General features: G+C 53.7%; 1 protein-coding gene across 2 annotated transcripts in view; it reads left to right on the top strand.

The window, feature by feature from the left end:
* The window catches only part of KAZN (kazrin, periplakin interacting protein), a 225,809-nt gene that overhangs the window by 131,489 nt on the left and 68,318 nt on the right, over positions 1-26,002 (top strand). Inside the window, exons 1-2 of one of the 2 annotated variants that reach the window (XM_080380844.1) lie at positions 4,055-4,179; positions 5,388-5,565. In XM_080380844.1, coding sequence (XP_080236970.1) covers positions 4,117-4,179; positions 5,388-5,565 — 241 coding nt within the window. In that variant the 5' untranslated portion in view covers positions 4,055-4,116. Of the gene's footprint in view, positions 1-4,054; positions 4,180-5,387; positions 5,566-26,002 lie in introns of those variants that run through there. The other variant, XM_080380843.1, reaches the window with a different exon arrangement.

Here is a 26,002-nt window from a genome sequence, read left to right as displayed (position 1 = left end):
GAAAACAGAATACTCACCTGAATTTTTAACCTGCCTATCCTTAGCTCTGTTTGATCCCGTTTTAATAACTCATTAGCTGAAGCACTAGCATTTCAGCTTCAGCGCAGCAGTAACACACGAGCAAGGTCTGTGTTAAGATGCTGCTGTGCACTCCAGTTGCAGGAGAAAAGGCTTGGTGCTCAGTATTTTGAGAAGGAGGGGTCAAATGCAGTTATAAATACACAAATAAAAACACGACCTTTGCAGAGGGAAAAAAACAATCGTGGATATTAGCAACTGTTGTAACTTCAATGGGAATTACTCAGCGGAGATGCGCTACAAGAGACTATTGAACTCGGGGCAGGCTGTGCTTTTTCTGGTGATGGCAGCTAAAGTTTGCTGGTCTCTTGGACCGGATTTTCTCGGTGAGCTTTTCTTTGCCAATGAATGGCCACACAGATGTCCCCAGTGACATTTGGAAAGGGCCAAGTTGCCGCTGTTTGCGCTGCAGCGTGCCAGGGCGTCACAAAGCGGAGGCGCGGATCAGACACCCTGTCTCTGGGAAGCTTTTTTCCAGTCACAGAAGGTCCATTTTAGAGGATGCGCTGAAAGAAGCTGCTGAGACTTGCAGCCCTTTCGGCTGGGAATTGTTACTGCAAACAGAGATGCATGGAGCAGATGAGAAATTAATGTAAATATACAGACAGAAGGCAAATTTTTTTGGGTGGAAGTGAGGCACAAGCATATAAAGAGCGATCAGCAGAATTTACATAAGCCTTCATCATCTCAGAGATCATCATTCTGCAGGATGACACATTGAAATTCGTTTTTATTAAATTCTGGCTGATTATTTAATTGGAAAAGAAAGGATTTAATTGAATCAAGTCAAAGGGCGGTATTAGATTACGTTCAACCTTAACACAAAATGATTTTCCCATTTGGTTAAACTGGTTCCTTTGCATATTGTACATATGAAACTATAGAAAGTGGTAATCTGAACAGCAGATTAAAGTGTTTGGAAGGCTTGAGCAGTACCCCTGTGCTACCCAGACCTTCTTCATCTCCTGAACCTTCTCATATTCCCTTTACTGCACTCCTTAGGTTGAAACAAAAGCCAAGATGAGAGACAGTATTCTCCAATCTTCCTCCATCCATGTTTATGACACGTGTATATTCTTGAGAAATAGCCTGCCTGGACGCGATGCTGCTGCTACAGCGCGTTGCCCCAGACTGAGGGGGTTGTGCAGGTTTTCAGGGCTACCCTTGGACCGCCCGAAAAGGTGCTGAGCGTAGCTGGGGGTGAATGGAGATCCGAGGCTTGTTGCCCTTGACTGAGGTTCCCCATGCATCCTCAGGAAACATTCCCGACCTTTCTGTGCCTCATCTGCGCCGCCAGGGACTCGCATCCCTCAGGGACATGGGCTGGCTGCACCACTGTCAGACTGCCTGCAAAAAGATGGAACTAAAAAAAAAAGCAATTTGGGGAAATAATATGTTTCTAATTTTGGCTCCTTAATTAGCATTTAATTTAATTTTTTGTTAATTCAGAACTAACAGGAGAAAGGGAACGAGGCCCAGTTCATTTCCTAATGCTTCATTCCATCCCAATTTTGAGGATTTCAGCAAACGCTTGGCCTTCAGAATGGGAATCGGCACAACCCTCAGGTATCACACCCTGAGCGCACACCCTGCTGGTATTTTAAACTCCTCGTTCCTGAAGGCAGTTCTGCTGCTAGAGCCGTGATCGGGACCGTTCCGCGGCTCTGTGGGTTCCCCCGATGGCGGAACCAGGGTCCCAGCGCTCTTCCCAGGCGGCAGCTCAGAGAGATCAAATCCCACTCCGAGAGATCGGAGGCGATTTGAAATGGCCCAAGCTGCTCCCTGGTAAGGAGGCATGGGGAGGGGGAGAAAACCTTCCAACTATCTTCAGGGGAATCTCAAAAGGACTTCAATAATAAGGAAGATTTTTGTAAAAGCACGGTTATTTATTTACGGATGAGTTCCACCACCAGCTTCAAGAAAATTATTTTTTTAAATAGCGCACGTGCCAATGCAGAAATTCTCTTGCATCAGTAAATTAAAAAGATTCCAGTGCTGCCAGTATAGCAACTCAACTAGTCTATTATTAAGGTTAGATTGAGTAAGAAGCATAATTTGGACTTTACTTCAGCAGCTGAATGTGTTCTTGGAAGGCTCCAATCAGTTTTAACCTGATTTTTTAAGATAAAAATAACATGCCAGCACTTTAAAGCTGAGCTCCTTTCTGCTGAAGCTTACGTTTTATTCAAGCGCGATGACTAAGTTTCGCATCTACGGTACCGCGACTGCACATTTAGGTTATCTGGTTACATACATAATTCCCTCATTTGCAAGCACACTTTGCAGCAAATACTCATGCAAATTAGGCATGAAACCAGGCATTTATCTTGATTGGAATTCCATTTCTATATATACTTAACTTGATCTCGTTCAGGGATGGCTGCATAGACGATGAAGGAAGAATTTTAAAAAATGCTTTTATTCTTCTTGTGGGTTGGTTGTCCGCCCTTTGGGAATTTGTTAAGGAAAACGGGCCTTTCCACTGATATTCCAAGTGCTCTGGCCCGGCGCTAGTGGTTGGGTTGCAGACGCTGCTGGAAACTCCCAGTCAAAACCAGTGTTCCAGTGAAAAAGCCACTGTACTTCATTTCTCCGAAGACTGGCGGGGTTTGTTTTACGAAATCCCTTCACAGATTATAAGGTCTAGATGCCCCTTGACAAGGACTCAGTCCTTCTCGCTCTAGGAGGGCTGGCTGTCTGCACGACCCAGATGGGGTCCAAGGTTTTGGGGAACCCAGGCCCATCTCCACATCGTTTTTTCAGCAGACTGACATGATGGATTTACCCAGTTTCTCTTCCTAAAAGCTGCCTGGGGACACTGCGTGCCAAAGCCCTCTGCTTCTGCAGAGCTGCATCCCAGCGCTCCCAGGGGACCGTCACTGCGCGGGACAGTGACGTGCTTCTCATTTCTCTCGTATCGAGCCTCTCCCGGAGTCACCTTTGCAGCACTGGGAGCAGGGAAACCCTTTTCTAGCGTTTTTCCTGCATTTTGGCCAAGGTCCCTGCAATGCCAGCGGTGGTGGGGGGCAGCCCGCACTCCAAGGACCTGCCCCCACTTCCCAGCTTGTTCAGCCAAAATTTTAGGCAAATTAGCAGAGGGTTTAGCAAATGGCACAGGCACAGGCAAGACTGTTTCTCCCTCTTTCCTTAAGGGTTGTGATTTTTCTCCGGCTTTTCCCTTTGCTAGGGCCCTTCCTCGCCACTCCCAGCTCCCACCCGCCATGGGGTTCCTAAAGCTGAACGCCTCGAGGTGCTGGTGGCAGGGGTGAAAGCAGACAGCGGTGCTGCCTGGGGCGAGGCCGGGATGCTTCGGGGCGGGAGGCCGGGATGCTTCGGGGCGGGAGGCCGGGATGCTTCGGGGCGGGAGGCCGGGATGCTTCGGGGTGCTGCAGCCAGGCAAGCCACCATCTCCAGAGCAGCACCAGCTCATTTCAGGGGGGCTGAAGCCTGTGTGGCCACCTGGGCCAGGACTGTGGCTCTGTGGGCTCGCTGCAGCCCAGGCCTTGGCAAGCATGCAACTGGAACCCTCGAAGGCACTGATAAAGCACAGGGAAACATCAGCACTCCCTCTAGCAGTCGCCAGCGATGATACCAAATAATTCTCGATTTTTCACCCTGGGTTCGTGCCACATGAACCACCAGTGCTAAGGACACTGGCATTTACCTGCTGCCACAGCAGCCACAGGCTGCTCTTCCCCTGCCAGGACCCTTCCCGGGGGGGTTGGACCCCATTTGACCATCACCTGCGCCACGCAGCTTCAGGGTACCCCCCCGCGGGGTGAACCCCAGCCCAATTAGCAGGAAGGCACTTAATGAGCGGTGCTCCCAGCCGGCACTGCAGCCTCACCACGCCCGCGCAGCACCGCGGAACTCCCCGGGGGGGGGCGTGTGGCATCTGGGGGGAGGCTGGTTATAAATGCATCGCGGCCGCGGCCACCGCAGCCCCCCCGCCCCCCGCCGTAGCTGCCCGCCCCGCGCAGCCCGGACCCGCCCCCGCGGCAGACGCCGAGCGCCGCGTAGCGCCGCGTAACGCCGCGGATGCCCTCGGCCGAGCGCTCGCCTCCGTCGCGGCCCTGCCCGGGCTGCCGGGGGGGGCAACAGGTAGGGGGTCCCCCCCGCCCCCGCGCAGCCTGTTCCTCCCCTCCGCACAGCCCCCTCCCTTTCGCTCCCCACTGGCACAGCTCCCCCCCCCCCCGCCTCCCTCCGTACCCCTCTTGCACAGCTTCTCCCCTTCGCACCCCCCTCGCGCAGCACTACCCCGCCCCCCCCCCCCCGGTTCACAGACACCCCCCCTCCCCTTATCTTTGCAGCCGCTTGCACAGCCCCCTTCCCCCCTGCACCCCCCTTGCACGGCCCTTCCCTTTGCACCCCCCTTGCAGAGCCCCCTTTGCACAGCTCCCCTCTCCTTCGCACCCCTTCCGCGCGGTGCCCCCCGTTGCAGAGGTTCCCGCCTTGCACCCCCTCGCACAGCCCCCCCCCCCCCCGTTTCATAGACTCCCTCTTACCTTTGCGCCCCCTTTACAAGGCACCCCTCTTGCACAGCCCCCTTCCCCTTTGCACCTCTCTCGCAGAGCCCCCCCCTTTGCTCTCCCCTTGCACAGCTCCCCTCTCCTCGCCCCCTCCCGTTTGCACCCTCTTGCAAACTCCCCTCCCCTTTGTGCCCCCTTTGCACAGCTTCCCCTCTCCTTGCCCCCTCCTTTTTGACCACCCTCGCAGACCCCCCCCTTCCTTTTGCCCCCCTTGCAGGACCCCTTTTGCACAGCTCCCCCCAAACCTTGCAGACGCCGCTTCCCTTTACCCCCCCCCCCCCCCCTTGCAGGGCCGCCTTTGCCCAGCTCCCCTCTCCTTGCAGACCCCCTCCGCCTTGCACAGCTCCCCTCTCCTTGCCGGCGACCCCCCCCCCCCCCCCCCCTTACAGACTCCCATCCCCTTTCCCCCCCCGTTGCAGGGCCCCCTTGGCACAACTCTCTTCTCCTTGCAGACACCCCCCCCCCCCCCCTCCCGCCTTGCACAGCTCCCCTCTCCTTGCCGGCCCCCTCCCCTTTGCCCCCCCCCCCCCCCCCCCCCCCAATCCTTGCAGGGCTCTCTTTGCATAATTCCCTTCTCCTTGCAGACCCCCCTCCTCTCTGCCCCCCCCCACCTCGCACAGCTCCCTCTCCTTGCCCACCCCCCTCTCCGCCCCCTCGCCCCGCCCCTCGCCCCGCCCCCTCCCCCTCGCGCGGCTCCCTCCGGCAGCCCCCCCAGCCCCCCGCCCGCCCCCCACCCCCGGCGCTCGCTCACCTCTCTCCTCCTCTTCCTCCCTCCCCCAGGCCAAAATCCTGCACATGATGGACGACAACAAGCAGCTGGCGCTGCGCATCGACGGGGCGCTGCAGGCGGCGGGCCAGGAGGTGACGGCGCTGCGCGCCGAGCTGGCCGCCACCGGCCGCCGCCTGGCCGAGCTGGGCAGCGACCCGGCCATGGAGCACGGCCCGCACAGCGCGCAAGGTGGGTGCACGGCCCCCCCCGGGCTCCCCGGCTGCTTGCGGTGGCTGCGGGGCGGGGGGCGTCCCGTCGGGATGCGGCGCCGCCCCTGCCGGCCGCCCCCCCTTTGGGGTCTGGCAGGCACCGAATGACTTGTTCGGCTCCAGCCCCCCCCCCCCCCCCCCCCCCCCGGCACGCTGCTGAACTCGCCGGTGCCCCCCCGCACACGCCACCCCCCACCCCGCACGCCCGCCCCCCCGCCCTGGTACCCCGGCTCCCATTACCGATTTCGTAATTCGGTAGAAAAGCAGCCATGTTACCGCCGCCACCCGCCCCTCCGGGGCTGGCGGGGGGGGGGGGGGGGCTGCGGGGAGCCCACCGCCCCAACGGGCAGCACTCGTGGTGGGCTGGGTCTCAGGGGGAAGGGCTCGCCCAGACGCGCCCCCCCCCCCCCCCATTTCCCCGTGCATGCATGCCCCCCCCCGCTTCTCCATGCACACCCCCTGCTTCTCCATACATGCATGCGCCCCTCCCCCCATGCATGCACACACCCCCCCCCATGAACGCATGCCCCCTCCCATGCACACACACCCCTCCCTCAAACCCCCCAAAAGTTGTCACCAGGCCCCAGAGCTGGGGTGCGGGGGGAGCAGGGAGTGATCATTGCCCCCAGCTTCGGGGGGGGAGGGGGTTCACCAGTGGGGCCCGGGTCACTCCTGCCCTGGTCCAGCACTCACCTGGCTGAACCCTGCTGTGACCTGCGAACCAGGGGGATGCTGCCATCGCTCTTACCTCAGGAACATTTACATACAAATATATACGTGTATATATGTATTTACCAAATAATTACAGGCTTGCATGGCAATTCACCCTGCAGCAGCCTGGGTGTCAGAGCAAAAATAGTGCAAGCCCTTCTCTTCCCCGATAACTGAATTTACACCTGCGTGATAAAAACGTCGGTAGCTGTTATTTACTCGTTACTTATTTACTGTGAGTATCTCGGTGCGGTGGCTGGGCGTTGTTTAACGGCCACGTTTTGGTTCGGCTGTAGCTCTCCAAAGGCAGCCGAGCTCTCGGTGGGCATCGCCGCTCCCGGTGGGCTGCGGTGGCCCTCCCAGAGTTTTGGTGGTGGCAACATTAATTCAGATTGATTTAGAAGGATTAAACTGTGGGTTTGTTCCATCCAGCCTGTTCTATTTTGCTGGTTTGGTGGCAGGGGGGTGTGGTGCGTGAATTCCACTTGTTAAACCAAGTTAATCCATCCTCAGGGGCTGGACCTGGCAGAGCCTCCCGGTAGCCGCAGGTGCGTGGCGAGTAAAGTTCCGTGCGCGCTCAGGTATTTTCGGAACTGGTGTGTGTAGGTCCCTGTCGGGTGATGTGAACCGCACCCTGCTGGGTACCACGTCTGGGCTGCCCAGGCGCTTTCTGATATAAAAATCTGCTGAAAGGGCAGCCGGAGAATGCCTTCATCTGCCGGAGCGGGATCGGGAATGCAGCTGGTGACATGCTGCGGAGCGTGCCAGCGTGGATGTGGGAACGCAGCAGGTAACATCCTGCAGCTGCTCGCGCCCCAAGCTGGGGCTGTGCTCGGGGGATCGCTCCTTTTCCTCTCCAGGAACCTTTGGGCGAGAGGTGTGTGTTGTTGCACTCGTGTGCCTTTGTTCCCGCAGCGTGCCCTGGCAAGGGAGGGATGTGTCTGTGGTGCTCCGAGGGTCGGGGGCTCTTTTTTTTCTTTTTGTCTGAGATTTTCTGATCTGTCGGTGCGATGGAAAAGCTCCTCTTTGGGTTCCTTCACTGTCGGCGTGATGGAAGCCAGTCAGTAGGCTGTAAAGGTGCCCAAGCAGCATCCTCCGGTGCCCAGAGCGCGTGCTTGATGACTACAATTACACGTGCTTTGGAGTCGCGAGGTCCCCGTGAGCGCTGGCGAGGAGCGGTCCCAGCTTCAGCCGGGTGCGAGAGCAGTACCTTTGGTGGCTGCTGAACTTGCTGGAGGGTTCGCTCCATCTTCCCATTCTTAAGTCTGGCAAATTTGGCTCGGCGTGCTGGTGTGGGGGAGCTAGGAGAGAGGATGGATCCCTAATGAGGTGTGACTCCGTGGCCTTGTAGCTATAGATGTGTGTTTATTCTTCCCCCGGTAGTTTAAGAGGCTGTTACTTAAAAAGTGATGTATCCAGCCACATACCACTGCTGGTGTAACAGAAGCCAATCAATTAAATGTAAAATTGCCTTTGAAGAGCATTGTGTTCATCATGCTTGCTGAGGAGAAGGGGGAGAGTCCTTGGTCTTGGCAAACCCTGCCGATGAGCTGCGCTCTCTGTTTTGGGTTTCCTCCCCGAGTTTGGTGCGGTTGTTTATGTACTGCCATAAACGCTCTCCTACATCACTCCGTGTTTGTCTCGGCAGGCCCAAGATATCTGTAGCAAGCCTTATGCTTTTCGTCAAGGATTCTGAGACGGCGTTCAGAAGGATGGGGTGAAAACAAGTGTCTCTGAATAGCTCCGCTGTTGTGTGTCTCCGGAGTAGGAGAGCTGCCAAGCTGTCTGGTTTACACAGAGATGCTCAAGGCAGGCAGGAGGCTGGTGAGCTGGGAGGGCAGCCGCTCGCTCACCTGCATGGGCGAACACTGGGTGCACCGGTGGGGCTGGGGTGGCTGCTGGGCATGGGGCGGGGATCTGGGGTGCTCCGGGTGGAAAAGCACAGGGCAGGATCGTCACGTCCCTCTGCTCCTGGTGGGAAGGAGCTCGGGGGTCTCACTGCTGCTGGCAGGGGCTGCGGGTCAGTCCCGAGTCGTGTGGAAGGAGGTAAGTGCGTGCCTCTGTGCGGTGCTCAGTCAGCAATTAGTATGGTGTGGTCTTTGTGTAATTACGGTGCAGCTTGAGACAGCTCGAGGTAGTAACTGCCCCCCTTTGTGCACACCGAGGCTTCTCTCCGCTGTAACGTGCTGGTTTTGCAGCGGCGAGGTATGCTCCGAGGGCCTGCTCCACGCAGTCCGAAACAAAACTGGGAGAATTCAGCCAAGAGGGAGAGCAGGAGTGGAGGGTGGGTGGGTGTGGGTGGGTAGGAATGGAACTTATGTGTTGTTACAGTCCTTAGCGTGAGTGTTAATCAGTCAAACCTCTCAGCCCTGACAGTCTTTTTTTTTTTAAACAGCGGCTTTGCTGGAAGGAGTGTCCTGGCTGCAGTCCCTGCCCCAGCCTGGATGCAGAGTGGGTGGAAATTGGTACTTCATGTCCGCGGCGCTCAGCGCAGCAGTTCCAGCCAGCTCTCGGTGACATCGCTGGAGCTGCATGTCAGCATGCTTGTGTTCGAATTCTCATTTGAATGAGTATTGGTGGAATTAATTGGGAGCACAAGGCATGCCCCGTGGTCTGGGTCAGGCTGCGGCAGCGGGGCAGGATGCTGGGAGCGAGGGGAGGGATGCAGGTAGGCAGGCAGAGCATCGCAGGCAGCGGTGGCAGCTGGAAGGTGAGCAGTGGCCCCGTTCACACTGCAGGCACCGCTGGGCGCTTGGCTCGGGGCCTTTGCTGAACCTACACCTGTGCCTCCGCTTGCTGGAGTGAGAGCAGCATCCATGGGGAAATGCAAAGTTTGGGTGCAAGGACTCGCTGCATTGAATCGAGCGGTCGGTCCATTTTGCCTCGTGTTTTTGCTTGAGTCCCCTTTCCGCGTTAAATGAAAAACATCTTAATTAATTACTGTTGGTAAAGTGCTTGAAGGTGTAAAGCGCAATCAATAGCTAAGTGTTATTAGTAAGACGTCGCTCAGCATTCGGCATATCTCGCTGCCTGTTCCAGAGCATCACGGCATGCAGTGGTCACAGCGTCCCGGCTCGCGTGGAGCTGGGTGCGATGGTGGGGATGGTGTTTGCCTGATGCTGCCACAGTTCACCTGGGAAGGGAGCCGGAGCTGCACCCTGCTCCTGGAATCAAGGATTTCTCCTTGCCGCACAGTGATCTGGGGCAGGTGCAGTGTAAGAAAGGTTTCAGTCGTGTCTTGGTGGCTGGTGATGCCAAAGGGCCAGGAGGACCTTTATGCTCGTGACAGCCTAAAATAGAGTTTTCTCGTTTTCTCTTTGATCTCTGTACACTTCCATAGCTACAATGCAAAGACTTTGACTTTTGCCCGGGAGGCAATCAGTTACCTCTGTGCTGTTGCTATTTTGCGAGTAATCATCTCAGGCTGCTGAAAATGTACCGTTCTCATCTTTTCAGAAATCATCCCTGCTATTTGTTCTTCCAGAGCTTGAGAGCTGGTACTGTAAAGGGACCTGAGGAGTTGGGATGCTGCTGTCCAGTTGTGTATGGGGAGTATTTTTGCACCATGCTCATCGCAAGATCAAGGTCTTGGTGTACTGTTACTCTAACCATTTCCTACTTCATTTACCTCTGTCCCGCATAGTTCATGGGGTGAGGGAGCAATTAGTTTCATGCTCTGGAACACTTGCATGCTCTGGGAGACAAATGGCGAGGCAGCAGCACTCACGTGGCTCTTTTGGATGCAAGGAACTAGTTTGCAGGTAGCGCATCAGGTCCCTGTTACATCTTAATCTTTGAGGATGTTAACTTAAAATATCATTCCTGGAGCTTTCCTGTTCAAAAGCCTCGTCTGGCATGGTTAGCGTAATGTTTAGGTTCTCATTCCTTTAGGGTCCGTCCAGGGGAGTTGTAGTGAAGCTCCTGAGGATGAGTAAGCTCAGGTCAGCTCTGAAGTTGAAGGAGGACTTAATGCGGGGTGTCTGACTCCCCGGTTTGCAGCGCAGCCACGCAGAGGTCTGGTGTTAGATTTGCAGGGGGGGAGGGGTAAATAGTCCCGGTCTTAAACTCGGGCAAGATTAAGGGTGATTTTGTCCGTTGGATTCAGGCACTCTGACAGCCGCTGGTGGGGCTGGGTGTCCTCCAGAAGGACAGCCTTTCCTCCCGTCACTTATTATCTGTTACTCCAGGTATGTTGGTGTTCTCGGGCACTGGGGCCAGGTGATGCAGGAAGATCTGCATCCTTAACATGAAGCTCTCCGAGAGGCCAAAGGGGCTTGGCAGCTGGGGGGGCTTGTTGCCCAGCCTGAGAGCAAACATCTTTCCTTGAGTGGTCCGCGCTCCTCTCTTTGCACCCAAATGCACGGCTATAAATTAGACATTGAATGTCAGCGCTAGCACCATAGACGGCAAAGTGTCAGTCTCAGTCTTATTAAAATCCAATTCTCATCATTTCTAGTTGACAGCGAGGTGGGAGCTAAGGGCTGTAGGTGCTGCCACAGCAGCGTGCCCCTGCTGCCGGACCAGGCTGTGGGTCCGTGCAAATGGGCTCAGGGAGCTGCCTCGCAGTCTGGTCCTTTCCTCTTGCTGTGTGCTTTTTTGCTCCAGTCTTGATGGCTGATGCTTTCAGGTATGGAGATGGATTTTGTGGAAGCAACAGGTCTGGAGACCTCAAGCTAGACAAGTGCCTGCTTTGGTGTCTGGAGGTGCGTGCTGTGTTAGCAGGAGGGCGAACGGGATTAGGGTTTTTTTGAAGGATAAGGAGCAGCTCTGAGCTGTCTCACCAGAATGCAGACATCGAATAAGCACTTTTGAAAGCATTGGCTGAAGTACTTTTCAGAGTCAGTTTGTTTGCTGGAGCTGCCAAGGGGAGGAAAAGCTCTTCCCAAGGTTTTTCTCATGCTCTCCTGGCCACAATGGGTAACTGGAAGCTGGGGGATGCAAGGGTGAGGGTCTGGGGGTGCCTCCCCCAGGGCGAGGGGCTGAGGTTGAGCAGTGGTGACAGGCTGTGAACCAAGGGGACCTGAGATAACAGAGGCTTTAGCGGAGGACAATGCATTGCCGGGTAAGAACAACTTGGCAGAGGTATTGATTGTGATTGAGTGTGACACTGGCTGGAAGCGGCAGCTCCCGGGGACATCCTGGTAGTCCAGTGCCCCTCCGCCCAGCTCTGCCTGTTCGGCTTCGATAATCTGATAAATTGCTTATTTCTCTAATCTCGTTAGTCCTGTCCTTCCCCAGGTCCCTGGGAGCAGCCGCCGGGATGGGGGCAGAGCTGGCCGTGTGCGGTGCAGGCAGGCTGCTCCCACCTAGGCTCGGTGTGGGTGGCTTTTGGGGCACGTTTCTGGTTTTTGGCTGTGCCTGGTAAAGTGATGTGCCTGTGTCTGAAAACTGCTGAGTTGCAAAGACCCCTGCTTTTGAGTGCAGGAGGCAAGCTGCAGCAGAGACCGGTTTTGCGTAGAGCACCTGGTGAGAAGTGAGCTCTTGTCGTTTGGATTTCTGACACCTGCACGGCATGAGAGCTGCAGCGGGCAGGGCCCTCTTTGCCCCGAGAAATGGAAAAAAAGCTCTTGAGTTTTCCTTTCCAGGTGTGTGGTCAGCCACAGATTTTAAGTGCACGCAGCAGCATGGCTCGAGTTTGCTTTCGGATCGCTGGGACGGTGGGGAAGGAGCGAAGATGCCTGCAGGAAGATGAAGGGGAGGGGGGTGCTGTCGTAAAGGCATCGTGGCTCTCCTGTGGGCACCCACACCGGAACCCTGGGAGAGGATCAGCCTTGTCATTGAAGAAGGAAAAGGGGCTGAGTGATGCTCTGCTCTGCTGTGGTGTGGTTGAGGGCTGGGCTGCATCCCCCTCTCAGAATCGTCCGTGTCTCTTGCTGCTTCCGCAAACTTTTTTTTCTGGGAGGAGCATCTCTTCCGAGGACATCCATGAATCTTGCCCTTCTTGGTTCTTCCAGAGTCATTCTGCCTTGCATCTTTTCATGCCGCTTCTCCCTCTGAATTAAAATTTCACAGGTTTTGCAGGCTGCATCTGGGAGCTGAACCTTCAGGGCTGTCTGTCGGGGAGCTGGCATGGCTGCTGCCATCCCCGGGGACGCGCTTCTCTCCCGTGCAATCTCCGCTTTATTGTCCCACTTCACTGGGTGGCATCCGGAGGAGAATTCCACACCTCTCTGTCACCTCCCCTCTCATGAGAGTGTGCGCCCTCCCTCACGGGGAGTTAAATTGCCTTTCTGCAGAAAATGGCATGCACTGGCGAGAGGGAATTAGCGCTTGGTGTGAATACGAATGATATGTGTGATGTAAAGAGAGCGAGCGAGCACAATGCCGTGCTGATGCCGATCTTTGGGATTTTCTCTGACTCCTTTTTGCAACGGCAATCAAACCCCGAGAGCTAACATTGCTGCGGAGAAGTAGGTTTTGCAGAGAAGATGAAACAGAGCTTGTGCTGCTGCTGCGGCGGGTTGAGGCCATTGACAGCGTTTGGGCTTTGTAACCGAGAGCCTGAGACCTGCGTCTCATCTGCCTTTTTTAAATTCTTACAAAAACGCGGATTTGCAGAAGCGGACCTGTCTTGCTGATAGTAACAACCCACGCCAGCCCGGGCGTTCACTTGCCAACCAGATCCCTTGGCCACCTTACAGCTGGAGTGTTTTCCCACAGTGGGCGCAGGCAAGCATGCACGGCATTTAAGCAGGGAGACGATGACAGACGAAGGCTGGCAGCCTAACTGCACGCTTCTGCTCCAGCCCGTTACTTTTAACCAAACTGTCCATCATCCCCCCTTGGAAATTAACTGGGAAAAATAGTGTGGGGTTGCCGGTGGCCTTCACCCAGGGGCTGAATGGGAAGCCCAGCGCTGGGTCTCAGCAGTCGCTGTACAGCAAGCTCGTTGCCCTCAATGACAGCCTCCCCTGCTCCTTTTTAGCAGCACAATATCAAAAAATGCTGAAGTTGGTGCTGGGTTCTTGCTTAGGCGTGCACGAGAGCATTGCGAACCCTTCAGGCCTGTGCAAGCTCCTGGTTTTGGCACTTGGGTGGTTTGCACGGTTTCTGCCCTCCCATTGTAAAGTGGGATTTATTTTTTTTTTCCAGGATATTTCTGATTGCTGTAAGATGCTGTTGCGGGTTGAAATTTGCTGTAGGCGCACAAGCATGGGAAGCGTTTGCCTGTGTTCCAGGGAGCTGTGCTGTGTTAGGGGTGGAAAGCAAAGCAAATTGATTTGAGGAATAGATTTGAGAAACTTACCTTTGATGTCTAGATTTAGACAGTCTAGGTGCTCTCTTAAGGTGCGGGAGGGGAAAAAGAATGTCCTAGAAGAAACCTAAAGGGTTGCTGTAAAGGTTTTAGTGGGCTATACAGAGATTTTCATCAGGAAGATCTCAAAATGCAGCTGCATTTTGGATTTTGCGTAGCAGCTGCCCCGTGATGGGAGAGCCGGGAGGGCACAGCACGTTTCAGCCCAACTGTCGCATGCTGCTGCGTGGGTGCTGGGCATGAGGGTGATGCTGGGGGGCACCCTGGGGTCTCTTTTCAGCTCGGGAGCAGAGCCCAGCTCTGAGTTCCTTGTGGGGCATCAGGAGCTCCCTGGGAGCCTAACAGCGTCGTTCTGTGATTTTGTGTGACAACAGCACGTTCAGTAAACAGATTTTTCATCCTGCAATGGCAAAATGTTCTCTGTGTGTGTGTGTGTGTGTTTGGCATTGTTTTTCCTAGCCTGAAATGTGCCCAATTCTTTGCTTTTATGTGTGTCAGTTATTGCATCGTCTGCTCAGCCAAAACCTGTTGTTTATCCACCTGCAGATACTTAACGTTAATTTCATGAACTTTTATATCCCCCGTAATGCATCCAGAGTTGCTAAATGGCTTTGCCCAAATTTGCTGTTATTTCTTCCCTACTGACATGACGGCTCGGGCAGGAGCGGGGGAACCCCTTCAGGCGGAGGCGCGGCGTGCTCCCCACCATGTTTGCATCCTGTAATTGAATCTGCAAAGACTGTTGGTGTCATCCTTGGGAACGGAGCTGGTTTTTCTGTTCAAATAAGCTTTGGTTCCCTGCGTGATCTGCCTTCGTGGCCGAGGGAGGTCCAGAGCTGGGCGAGAGGGCTGGGCAATGGAGCTCCTGCATTTCCATGGGAAGCAGGGGAGCTGCTGGGGCTGGAGCTGTGCAGCTCCTCGGGAAACGTCATCAAAACGGAAAGTTCATAGCGACATGGGACTGAGAAACCACAGAAAAGCCACCGATTTAGCAAAAAAAGTGGTATTTAATGCCGTGAAGGCATATTCTGGAGTAGCATGTTGTAAGATAAGCAAAACCACTCCAGGATTTATTGATTACAAGGTACCCAGGCAGTTGGGTTGGCTTCAGGGGGGATTGCTGCCGGGGTCTGGAGCCCTGGTGCTTTGGTGCACAGGTGCTGCTGGTGGGCTGTGGGAGCTTCTGGAAAAGGCGGTGGTCCGGAGAGGAGTGGGACAGCAATCCCCCGTGCTGGAGCAGGGGTTTGAGCTGCTGCTGCGCCTTCCTGCCGCCGTCCTCGTGCCCGTGTCCTTGCAGGGCTTTGCTCCAGCTCGGGGACTTGAGCTTCCTGGAGTCCCCTGCCAGCTGCTGGGGTGTTGCTGGAGCTGTGGCAGCCTGCAGCGGGCATCCTTCCCCGGGAGCGCGAGGTGGCTCTGAGTGCAGCAATTTATTGCTGCTTTCAGGCAGAGCAAAGCTTAAAAAGCACTTTGCATTTTTGCCACCTTTGCAGAGAACCTTTTTATGCGCTGTTCCTCCTTGGACATGCATCATTTCCAGGGTGTTTTGGTAAATTATATAATTTAGTGTATCCTCCACCCTGCTTGTTGCTGTGGTTTCTGAGTGCATTCATTAGGGACCAGTGTGATTTGGAGTGTAATTCCTCTGATGGGTGCATTTGCTCTGCAGCGGCAGAATGTCTTTGATTCAGCATTACATGTATGGCGAGATTAATGGGAAGCACTTTACTAAATAGGTTTGAATACCTTGTAGGTTCCTTAAAGATTCTTTTCTTTTTCATTTAAATGCAGCTGTATTATCTTGAGCTGAGGTTTATTTGATGCTGTTGTGGTTTGCGGACCATAGTGCTGCCTGCGCTGTGGGGTTGAACTGGTGCGCTCCAGAGCATCTGGAGCTCCTGGAAGTAGCCCGATGCTAAATCTGCGTGTATGGCTGTGATTATTTTATATTCATTTTACTTTGACGGAGGGAGGTGGGGTGTGGATGGACACATGCATAAAAAAAGCCATGAGAGCTCTGCCTGTTAATTAGTCCAACAGTAACGTGGTAATGACCACCCTGCAGGATTAAAAACCCATATGCAGGTAACGCATTAACTTGGCTTGTTGGCAGCAATAGATGATGCAGCTAACCTGGCTTCATGCCCAGCATCATCTCAGGCTGGGGGCTTCAGGTCACCCTGATACCTTCAAACATGCCAGCGGTGGATCCTCCAGTGTTTTCTGAGCTGGGAGCAGCTGAGCTTTTGGGCTCTCTTGGTAAACTATCTGCGCCTTGAAGACTTGCTGCGATTTATGCCCATTCCTTTTAGTTGCAGCTGTACATAAAGACTACTCCAAATTGGGGGAGATTTTGCTTAACTGCAGTTTTTGCGAGGCCGCTCTCGTTTGCTAATTCATTTCTGGTCATTACTGCCGATACAAGTACAAGCTCATTTTTGCAGCAGTGTTTTGCATCTTTCCTGGACTTGAATCAGCAAATCTGTGTTTGTGACAATTCGGTGAGGAGAGGGGAAGTGGAAAAATCGGAGTGGTGCTCTGAAGATAATTTTGGATTTTTGGTTTTTTTTTAATATATATCTATGGTCAAAGACACATATCCAACCAAGTATCTTGAGTGGGAAGGATGAGCTGGGTATTGCTGGCTACAGGTGGATGGCATGGATGGATGTAGTGGCACAGATAACCAGGAGGAGATTACTAAACATACTCTGGTTCCTCTGGGGCATGTTTTCAGTGTATCTTGAGTTTCTTTAGGTGTGTGTACACAGTTCAGAGGGTAATACCATGAATTAGACCAACAAGAAAGACTAATAAAGAAGTATAACCCTCTGTAGTATACTAGGTTTATCCCTGATAAGCAGAGCTGCTCTAGTCTCATCTGAAATCTATGTATATGTCATGAAGAGAGCAGTAGGAACTCAGTAATTAATATCACCAATAAGTTTTCATCATTTTTTCTGTTGCAAACGAGTAAAAAAAATGGTAAGGAAAATATACCCGCACAGAACTTTGAATATAGGATGCAAGGGCATACAATAGGATACAAGAAGAAAGATTTTTTCCTTTATCCCAGTCTGTTGGGAAAGAAGGGTGGGGAGAGGAGCTGTGGGATGCAGTGAATGCTGTGGCTGAGACTTGAACTAGAGGAGGGTGTCAGCTGCTGGCCTGTGTGTTGTCCCCTTGTCCCATGGCTTTTGCAGGCACCCTGCAGTGCTGGTCCAGGGCCCTACCCAACACGTATGCCATGTCAAAAAGTCCACTTCTGCCTCTGCCTGCCGGCATGGCTGCCATGACCCTCATGTCCCATGGATGCTCAGACAAGCGCTGTGCAAACCACTGGGGTGTATCCATGCACTCACACTGGAGCTGGGTGAACATGGTCCTGGGCAACACACACAGCCAGTTCTTTCTGAATTCGAGGCACGGGTAGGGCGGCAGGCAGCGTGCGAGCTCGCGTGCTGCTCCGTTTCCTAACGCAGAGGAGGGGCGTGCAGGAGAGGTGGGCTGTGCTGGGTGTTGGTAAGAGCATCGTCACAATGGGGTGCTGGTCAGGTGCTGAACTCCGTAAACACGAGTGTGGTGCCTGTCTGTGTGACAAGTGCCATCGCTAACAAGGAATCCTAACGAGGAGCCGCTGGGCGCGTGGCCGTGCCGGGCTGGGATCTGCGCGCCGCAGTTTCCTTCCTGCCTGCTCCTTCGGGCAAGCACAAACTTGCTCTGTTAGTTGTTTCACCTCTTACAAATGATGGCTAGCAGGGAAGGTTAGCTGCTTTCTGATCAACTCATAAAAATGTGTGTATATATATTTAATTTTGATATATATTTTTATTTTTTGATGTATTTTTATGGCAGAGAACAGCAGTACAACTTTGCTGTGGATGGGGACCTGTGCTGGGATTTTTATCTTTGCTCTTCAGCATTTCCTTTAAGCTTATTTGCATGAGGTTGAACTGCTAAGCAAATGTTCCCCGTGTTTTAACCTGTTGCACAGCTACGCCGTGCCTTCCTTCGTCAGCCTGCTGTGCAAGTGAAGGCAGATAACCGGAGCTCCCCTTGTGCGGATGCGCTCGCAAACAGACCGAAAGCAGCGAGGTCCTTACCGGCACCTCGCCGATAAAACGAGGGCACAGAAGCCCTGGCGTGGACCCACATTTTCTACTTATTTGGAGATTAAGAGCTCTTGAGGCTCTGGTTTGTTGTGAAAGTTAATTGCGAAGCCCTTGAACCTTGGCAGGGCTCCCGTGCCGAGGCTCGTCATGCCCCAGCTGAGCCCTCCGACAGGTATGGCTCTGCCCAGGCTGGTGGCCAGTGGCCACCGGTCCCTCCAGTGGTCATCTCTCCCAGGCACCGGGGACGTTCCTGGGGAGCCGAGTGGTCCTCAGGCAATGCTGGTCTCTCCCCGCCGCCTGAGCCGGGTGGGAGGTGAGATGGTCCCACCCGGAATGTTAATCCCTCCCGCCGGCTGCAGCACTGCTGAGGCACCGCGGCAGCTTAATTAAAGGTTGCGTTTGATGAAGGCCGTTGTGCTTGCGTCAAGTGACGTCTGGAGGTACCTGCGAGCCGAGTTGGTTCCTCAAGGGTGTTCCCAGCGCGCCCCCGGGACCCACGCGAGGAGGCATCTCCCCTGTCGGGGCACCCCGCAGCATCCGCTGGGACCTTCCCGGGTCTCCTGGGATTGTGACCTGTGCCCAGGACCCTGGAGCGTTCGGGTTGATCCTGCAGGTGGAGGCGGGAGGTGCAGTGCTGTCAGGCGACCTGCCTCTTCATGCTTCACCTTGCCCCTTGCGTTGGCATGGGAAGAGGCTCAGGGTAGGAGCTCTGGGAGGTGGGACGTCCTCAGCCAGGTGGCTCGGCACAACCCCAGAGGGAAGCAGAAGCCACATGATTGCACAGGGGCAAGGTTTGTTGCTGGGGTTTCAGGGGTTCGTCTTTTTTTAAGGATGCTTTCTGATAGCTCCTTCCTGGCCAACACCTGTACAAATCGTTACGCACCGAGAAGCTGAGGGATCTGCTGAGCTCAGGATGGGCAGTCGGGTTGCAGATATTGATGTGCCGGGCATCCGCCGCGGGGGCTGAGGGTCTTTGTTTGCTGTTGTGGGGCTGCTTTGGATGCGTTGGTCCAAAGCTGATGCTAGCTGTATGTGTTGCGTTGGTTTTCAGCTTTCGTCACAACCTCCGGATGGTTTTTCTAACGCCAGGGGTTGTGCACGCAGGAGGGTGCAGTGGGGAGGCGTCGCTTTGCGTGAGGTATCAGCTTGATTTTTGTAAGGGGGGAACACAAAAACCCCTAAGGGTCTCATGTATGATGAAGAGCGCGTTCCCCAATTTTGAGTCTCCATCCTCCGTTTAGCAGATGTGAAGGTCCTGCCCCATCGGTATTGTTTTCTTCCTGAGCTTTTATGAAACAAAAGTAAATGTTACTGATCTGGCAGCACAAATGAAAGGAGGACGAGAAGCGATGTACGAAATGAATTGCCAGCCAGTTCTCATGTTTCTCTGTATTGGTCTTGTGGCATTTCTGTCAAGGAGGCCAGAGCACGGCGTTCCCTTACATATTGCTCACATCACTGGAGTATGATTGTATCTGACTATCACAGATGAGGATGCTGTATTTATGTCTCAATGAATTTCATCCCTGGGTTTACGTGTCCCGGTCCTCTGGGGAATATCACAAATCCGGTGTTACAGGCTACAGTGGCACGTTTGATTTATCAACTCTATTAATGATCTGGTTGAAGGGAGAAACAACGCATTAATTAAATTCACAACCAATGATTAACTTGGTGTCGCGAACACCAGGCAGGACAGAGATTTAGCATGGAGAGAAGTGTAGTCAAGGGATGGCAAACACTGCCAGCTTGCAGTAGCAAACAAAAATGTGAAGAATGGGGGTTTGGTGAGAAGATGATGCTTCGAATAAATGAGGGCGTTGGGCTGTCACAATCTCTACTGATTGTGGCCAGAAGTGGTGTGGCTGTAGGTGTTGCAGATGTGTACTGGTCTATGCTGGTGCACTGGGAAAGAGGGAGTGCTGGGTATTTATGCTCAGGAGGACAGACTAATATTAAAAAAAAAATAAAAATAATACCCACAGGTTGTCAAGCACGAATATTTCTGGCGCTGCTCTGTGGATGGCATTAACATAAATTCAAGCTGACCTGAGTGCACTGGGATAAACCCAAACATTTACCCTCAGAAAATCCTCCAAGGGAACACGACTTTCACCGTTGGCTTTGGGCCGTTTCATGTTTTGCATTTCTTTTCTGTGGGTTTTAGTAATGAAAACAAACAACTTGGTTTCACCTTGGGTTGTACTTAACTCCCTTTCCAGCCGTTTTCTCGTGTTCCCACGCGTTCCCACACCTAGCTGAGTGGCAGGTGGGGGGGTATGTGTGTACTTTTGAGGTTTGCACTAGAAATGTTTGTTTTCTGGCATGATGCAAAATCTCGGAAGTCGAGGCTGATCCGTTTCTCTTGGGGGATTTGCCCATACAGATATTCCCACGTGAGACGGCGGGTGCCCGGCCGGTTCCATAGGCTTCGGTGTGCGCAGCCGCGTGCTCCGAGCTACGTGTGTGCAGTGTGTGTCAGCCCCTGCCAGTCGTGACCTCCTCACTCGGCTTTTCGGTTTGGGTCCCTGACCCTCCTAATTGCCTCCAGCTGAAACTCTCCCTCTAAAGGTGACCTCAGATGGAAAATATTTTTGTGCAAAATGGTAACCCGTTTTGGGGGGGAAAGCCCTTTAAGGGTGGACTCAGCTGGAGGTGGTGGATTCATCAGAGGAACCAGAGATGCTGTATTTTCGGGAAGGTACCTGTTAGTAAGGAGAAACCCACGGTCGACCCAGCGGTGAGCTCCGGCGTCCTGGGCACTGTCGGGGGAGGTTCAGCCCCAAGCCCCTTCATCTCACGTGGTGCAGGTGATCACAGGGGGGAATTGGAGGACCCATTTGTAAGGAATGGCGTTAATTATTTGGGGCTGGGCTGACTAAAATTAATTTTGGACACTAAGCTAGTTAATTTGTCCTTGTCAGAACCCCCCAGTCCACACGAACAGCCCTCGGGTTATTAAAAGGTTGTTTTAAAATGAAGAAGAATTTTGCTGGTTCCCTATCTTTCTTGGTCAGAAGAAGGATGTTATTTTAAAGATCAATTACAGTTTCTTAGATCCTATTATGCTGTCTCAAAGACACCCAGTGTTTTGGATTTCTTTTATTTAATTTTAAAATGTTTTGCAATCAGTAGTTTTTTTTCTCTTTTCTTTGTGCTACGTTTTCTTTTTGTGCTGTACCTTGGGGTGCAATTAGGAGCGTGTGCTGCCATTCTGCATCTGAGCGGTGCCAGGACTGCAGCAAGCATTAAAGCCCTCAGAAGGTAAATATCACTAAGGATGTAACAGAAGGAATCCTGGAAAAAAATGCAAGCCAGCAGCATGGAGGGGATTTATCCACCCCTTGATGTTTGAAGACTGCAGAAGGGGGGTTTGAGGGCTCGCAGGATCTCGCAGTTTGGGGCTGGGAAAGACAAGGTCTAACCTGGGGTGGAGGAAGGGGGGGTCTGTTTGGGCAGACCCCCCGGAGGTGTGAGGCTGGGCGCTCGCAGGTGCTCCGGGATGTGGGCAGTGGACCCTGCTGGGTTTGTGACGGCACTGGACATCACTGCAGCGGCACAAGGAGGTCCCTTACACCACGTTCCTGAAATACTGTGAGATGCTGCAGCTCCTCCAGCAGGACTAGCCCCCCCCCCCCCCCCCCCCCCCCAGCCCCTTCCTGCAGGGAAAACTCAACTTCGCTTGTTCTGCTTCTGCTGAGCGTCCTTTGAGTGGTGGTTGTGGACTGAACTGTGCCTGGTTCCGCATCAGGATGGGAAGAAATGACGTGGGTGGAAGCCCTGGCTACAGGGTCCCCGCAAAGGTGCGCAGGCTGTGCCGGTGGTGGTGGTCGTACCTGGCTGCGATTCGCCCTCGAGTGTGGCCTTGAGGAGTCGTGCGGTGGGGAGAGGTCCCGTTGCCCGTGGGCGTTCGTGTGGGAGAGCGCAGGGATGGAGAGCTGGACCAGAGCAGCGAGAGGCAGGGGCGATGTGTCCCTCGCCCTCCCTCTCCGCCTCGTGCCGATATGTGGGGCAGGGGCTGAGCCTGGGTAGCGCGTGGCACGAAGGGACTGGCTGATACTGGAGCAGCGGGATCGCTTCCTGCGTTTGGCACTGGAAGGCATCCCTCCTTCCCCCGGCCGTTATCTGCAGCCGCGTCCCTGGCCCCTGCCACGTCTCCTCTAACGAAGCAATTACACGCACAGAAGTGTGCTGGCTCCCAGTAACACTGGGAGAAGGTCACTGGATCCCCCGGAGCCTTTGCAGGTTTAGCAGGTGTTGTCCTGTGGGAAGGCTGGGTTTCCACCTTGCAGGGTATGCAGAGCTCCTGGCTGGACCAAGGGTTTTTGTACTCCAGAAACGCTGGTGTGGACTGGGGGGCGAGCAAGGCTCCGAGTGGCAGAGGCAGGGTCCTAAGAGGAGCTTTCGGCAGTTTTAAGGTGAATGGTGTGCATGGAGTTGCAGTAGGCTTCAAATGTTGCTGCCATTTGATGTGTGGGAAGAGATCAGTTGCCGTTTTGGAAGATTAATTTACACAATTCAGATCACACTTGTAGGGTTTTTTTGTTTCCTAGCGTTTCTTGTTTTACTAATTGCAGTTGTTTCACGTCCTCTAATCTATTATACTCTTTAATAAGGCATATAATTCATTATTTAAGTGGTAGTGTTCTGATAATTAGATGAGTTATTTTTGTCAGTGCTGATTAGTTGGTAAGTACAGATTAATATTTGAAGATGTGATGTGGTCCCTTGATATTTTTGTTTCAAAGAGGTGATGTGGCACTTGTTTTGCGGCGTTCCCAACAGCTTCATCCCTTACGGCGGGAGGAAGGTGCTGACAAGTTGTAAAGAGGGTTTGAAAGACTCCGGATCTCATTTCCCCTGTAAAATTCATTATGTTAGAAAAATGCCAGCAAGTGTGAGCTGAGGCTGGTGTATTGAAGTTGCAGCGTCTCTGGCTGGATGGGCAGCACCGGGGGGGCTCACCCCAGATGGGGTTTTGGGGGGTGCGAGCAATTATCTTGGATGTTGCAGGGTGTTTGCTGGATGCGTCCTGGAAGAGCTTTGCTCCTTCAAAAATAGAAAGCCTTCGCCTTTTTTATTTTTGTTTTGTTTTTTGGTGGTGGTGGTTCTTTTTTTTTTTTCCCCTGGAGTTAATTGCCGCGTGGAACAATGTGGGCTTTGTGCACCCGGGGACGGTTTCTCCTCTCCCCTCCTGCGATGCTGAGTGCAGAGCTGTTCTCTGTGCGTGAGACAGAAGCTGTTTGCAGGATTAAGGCTTCTTTTTTTTTTTAATTCAGTTCATTTGCAGGCTTCTTTAATGAAGGGTGTGGTGGCCGAGGGGAGAGAGTGGGTTCCCACTCAGGTGCCGGTATCTGTGGGCTGAGACATCCCAGTATTCCCTGTCGCCTGCAAACTCGACCGAGGGAACCAGTTTGTACGCTGCAGCGTAATTAAGCATGTGTTTGTGGAGTCGCAGCCTTCTGCCTCTCCAGGATGATGCGAACCATGCTGTTAGAAGAGATGATGTCGCTGGAGCCGAGCCATTGCATTATTCAACACCAGATCTCTGGGAAAAAGGAGTAAAACCAATATTTTTTTTTGTCACTTGGTCACCCCTCCCAAGGAGCACCACCACAGTGCTCCTTGGCGGCTCCTTTGGCTTGTCGGCTGTGTCAGCCCTCCCTGGTTTAGCAGATGGCTCCAAACACAAATAACACCGGGGGATGCCTGTCGCTGCCTGTGACCCAGGGGAAAGTAGAAACCACCTCGGAAATGAGCAGGGCTGAGGAGGTGCCTCACGTTTTTCTCAAGCAAAGAAATGCGGCGTAGACAAAGCTGGAGTAAGCTCCGCACATCCATCGGCGCTGGCGGCGCACCCTGGGCACACCGCTCGCCCTGCTGTGCGAAGGGGTGCGAGGGCACCGCGGCTGTCGCTGGTCTCCGATGTGTCCACAGAGGTGTTGTGGGGTTTGCATGTGTTTCCAGAGCCCCTCTGCCCACGGACGGGAGTTGAGGCCGTTGGGATGCTCTCCTTGGAGTTACTGGGGGGTGGGATTTGCTGCCGGCTGGCTCTTTTGGGTGGAGACCCAGCTGGGGGTGATGGTGCGGGGGTTGCGGGGGCTTTGGGGGTGAGTTTGCAGACTGGTGTATGAGCAGTGCAAGAAGAGGATTTACCCAAGTGGAAAGAGAGGAGCAATCCTGAGGGTTTCCAGACTTCCCCTGTTGGGCTGTGGAAATAAATGAGGGGCTCAGCAGCTGGGGGCGGGGGGCAGGAGGGTCTGCCGGGGGGGGAGGGCAGAGATGGACCACAGGAGGTCCCTGATGCCTCCATCGCCCCGCTGCAGCCCTGTGCCGCTGCCCAGGATTTCCAGCCCCTCTTTGCTTGGGCTGCGGCGCTGGGGTCGGCACGTTGTACGGGAAATGGCTTGTGCTTCGTGCAGGATCTGGCTGCTGCCGAGGGGTGTGTGTGGGGGGGTGGGGGTGTGTGTGTGTGTGTTGGCGGGTAAGCGGCCAGATTGCCCTGGTATGTTTGCCACAGGATGATGGAAAATTCCTGCAAGGAGCCTTGCTTGATCTGGGGCCAGAGGAAACAGGATGAAGTCTGTTCCACAGGCGAAACGATAGAAGCACACACTGCATCTTCCGGCGCCTGCTGCCAATGTTGTTGTAGGCTCGGGGTGGTGTTTGTAGGCTCGGGGTGGCATTTTGAAGCAGAAAAGCAACGGTGCACAAGAGCAACCTGCGGCTGTGCCAGGCTGCGTGCCCGGGGTCCACTCGCCCTGCCTGCGCGCCCGTCCTTGGCGTGGTTCTGGAGGACGGCACAGCACCACCATGGCCTCGTTTGCTGCTTCCCGAGGGCTGGGAGGGATCCAGGGCTGGGGTCCCCTGCGGTCGGTGTCCTGACATGCCGTACCGAGCACGTCGGGGCTGCCACCACTGGCGAGAGCCCTCGGGCTGCAGCGGCCTTCGCCACCTCTTGCTCTCTTCCAGTGGCTGTGGGTCCGTGCTACCGCATGGCAATTTAAAAATGGCCATCAGAATCCGTGGAGTTAAAGGGAATCCTAGAAAACTGGTGTCCAGTAGAAGTCTTGGAAAGGAAGTTTTAATCTCTCATAAGACTTCGTGGTGTATTCGTGTTACAAAACCATTTCTGCCGTAAAGCTTTAGACCAAAGGATTCGACTTGCAGTTCTTAGACTATTATCGTTAATAAAATGACTTTGCACTTTGATAGCCCCTTTTATTCAAGGACCTAAAAGTGCTTTAAAAATGCTAATGAATTAAGCTCCTTGATAGCTCTTGAGTGCAGCTCTTTGTGCAGGATTTTGGTCCAAAGCCTAGTGAAGTCAGTGGAAAGATGTCCATGTCATTAGCTCGGGCAAATCCCTTAATCTGTCTGTCCCTGCTTGTCCCATCTGCAGCTGGAGCTAATGGCGTGGACATCTTCCCGAGCCAGCAGCCCTCATCCTTTCTGCATTGGGATATTTTTTTTTTTTTTCCTTGATTTTCTGCCTGGTTCCACTGCTGAGGAGCACATGGGGGTAACGGTACCTTCAAGGCAAGGGAGGGGGACATAAAGATTTAGGGTTACCTGTCTTGTCTGGTGTTGAGCTCTGACTTTGGGTTAGAGATTTCAGAGGGGTCCGAGTTGGAGGTGGCACAGAGCCACCCTGCAGGAGCAAGCCCTGCTTGCCCAGCCCCGACACAGAGCCATAGCTCCGTGCCTTTCACGTGCCATCGTGGTCCAGCTCCGGGAGGGATCGTTTCCTCCGGGGAACCTACAGCAGTGGGGAGAGCTTAACACAGTCTCTTGTGGTTTCCAGTCCAAGGCCATCCCATCATCTTTATTCCTTCACCCATTTTTAATTTCATGGGGGTTTGCCATCAATTTAAACATCCAGGAGCACGCTTTGGAGAAGAGGGCTCCTTCTGCCGTGGGACGTGGCCATGGATGAGAGCGGTAGGGCTGGGCTCTGAGGAGGAGCGTGTTGCTGCTGGTGGAAACCCTCTCGTGATCCAGCTCCTGGCTGTCGGCTGAGCTGACAGGGGAGTGCTGCTTCTCGCTGTATTAGAAAAGATAAAACCAGTTATGCCCCAGCAAAGCTGTAGACGCAAGGCACTGTGAGTATCTTGATGCCCCTTTCCTCTTCCAGCCGTATGGTGGGTTGTGTAATGTCCTTATGTCTCATCAGCCGTGACAATCTGTATTTTATAGATTCTCGCTTATTGTCACCCTGTTACAGTCTCCCCTCTCCCCAACCTTTCATTAATTTTCTCTCAAAACTATCTCATTGTTGCTCTGATGATTTTTTTTTTTTTCCAGTGATAAGCCTGTTAGAGATAATCTGGTTTGTTGAATTT

Source organism: Falco punctatus (genome assembly GCF_963210335.1).
Source record: "Falco punctatus genome assembly, chromosome: 3".
Classification (NCBI taxonomy): domain Eukaryota; kingdom Metazoa; phylum Chordata; class Aves; order Falconiformes; family Falconidae; genus Falco; species Falco punctatus.
Note: the sequence above shows the minus strand (reverse complement) of the source record. Positions and strands in the feature narration are given on the sequence as shown.